The sequence below is a fragment of the Ceratotherium simum genome, chromosome 16, assembly GCF_057802395.1.
Source record: "Ceratotherium simum simum isolate JZ-2026a chromosome 16, ASM5780239v1, whole genome shotgun sequence".
Classification (NCBI taxonomy): domain Eukaryota; kingdom Metazoa; phylum Chordata; class Mammalia; order Perissodactyla; family Rhinocerotidae; genus Ceratotherium; species Ceratotherium simum.
In genome coordinates, this window is record NC_141915.1 from 14,383,270 (window position 1) to 14,384,874 (window position 1,605).

The 1,605-nt window shown below is 41.7% G+C and overlaps 1 protein-coding gene across 1 annotated transcript; it reads left to right on the plus strand.

The window, feature by feature from the left end:
* Positions 1-341: 341 nt before the first annotated feature.
* On the plus strand, positions 342-1,286 carry LOC101393064 (olfactory receptor-like protein DTMT). Its single transcript, XM_014789826.1, has one exon. It carries the CDS (start codon positions 342-344, stop codon positions 1,284-1,286), a length of 945 nt encoding a protein of 314 aa, XP_014645312.1.
* The last annotated feature ends 319 nt before the right edge of the window (positions 1,287-1,605 follow it).

The window sequence follows — 1,605 nt, forward strand, 5'->3', positions numbered from 1 at the left end:
TGACCAAGCAGGAGTCAATTATAGTTACTGATTATGTCTGGCCAGGTAGGTATGAGGAAAACTGACACATTTTGTGTCTCAGAAGCTAATGGATAAGAGTGTTTTAGAAAGGATGGAATATTGTTACCTATTAAAGACAAATGAAGAAAGAAGTCATTTCTGATCACAGAGATTCTGATTATAGAGATTTGGTGTATAGAGATTGTAATTGTTGTGATGAGGATGATATAAGGTATTTTTGCAGATCATCTAACAGACCATGTATCATAGAAATATGTTCATTTTTAAATTCAGGTTTAATGGACACTATTATTTCTTCCTAAAGATCCTGGAGACAGAGCATGACAGGAAGGAATCAAACCGTCATCTCAGAGTTTCTCCTGCTGGGACTGCCCATTGAGTCAGAGCAGCAAAACCTGTTCTATGCCTTGTTCCTGGCCATGTATCTTACCACCGTCCTGGGGAATCTTCTCATCATCGTCCTCATTTGTCTGGACTCCCAGCTCCACACTCCCATGTATTTGTTTCTCAGCAATTTGTCCTTCTCTGACCTCTGTTTTTCCTCTGTAACCATGCCCAAGTTGCTGCAGAACATGCAGAGCCAAGACCCATCCATCCCCTATGCTGGCTGCCTGGCCCAGATGTATTTCTTCCTGTTTTTTGGAGATCTGGAGAGCTTCCTCCTTGTGGCCATGGCCTATGACCGCTATGTGGCCATCTGCTTCCCCCTGCACTACACCACCATCATGAGCCCCAAGCTGTGTCTCTCCCTGGTGGTGCTGTCCTGGGTGCTGACCATGTTCCATGCCATGTTACACACCCTGCTCATGGCCAGATTGTGTTTTTATGCAGACAATGTGATCCTCCACTTTTTCTGTGATATGTCTGCTCTGCTGAAGCTGTCCTGCTCTGACACTCAAGTTAATAAGTCTGTGATATTTATCACGGGAGGACTCATTCTCATCATCCCATTCCTACTCATCATCCTGTCTTATGCACGAATTGTCACTTCCATTTTCAAGTTTCCTTCCGGTGGGAGTGTCCACAAGGCTTTCTCTACCTGTGGCTCCCACCTCTCTGTGGTGTCGCTGTTCTATGGGACAGTTATTGGTTTGTATTTATGCCCATCAACTAGTAATTCTACTGTTAAGGAGATTGTCATGGCTATGATGTACACTGTGGTAACCCCCATGCTGAACCCCTTCATCTATAGCCTGAGGAACAGAGACATGAAGAGAGCCCTGGGAAGAGTCTTTTACAAAAAGAAAATTCTCTTCTCTCTCTGATGATAAAGCTTGGGATTTTTACATAATTTTATTCAGTAGATATGTTGATATTAATATTGGGATATTGACTCAGACTTCCTTTCTTTGTGCAACTTTCTGTTGAAATGAAATACTAAATAATTGTCCAATAATTAAAATAGATGAGGTCAAGTTATGTTGTTGGACTTGGAAAAGGGATCTTGGGGACATGGTAGCAAGGTCTTCCTCTCTGTTATTCTTAGGTGACCCTGAAAAAGCATCATTTAAAAACTTTTAATTGATCTTTGTCACCAGTTATTATTATTATTATTTTTTGGTGAGGAAGATTAGCCCTGAGCTA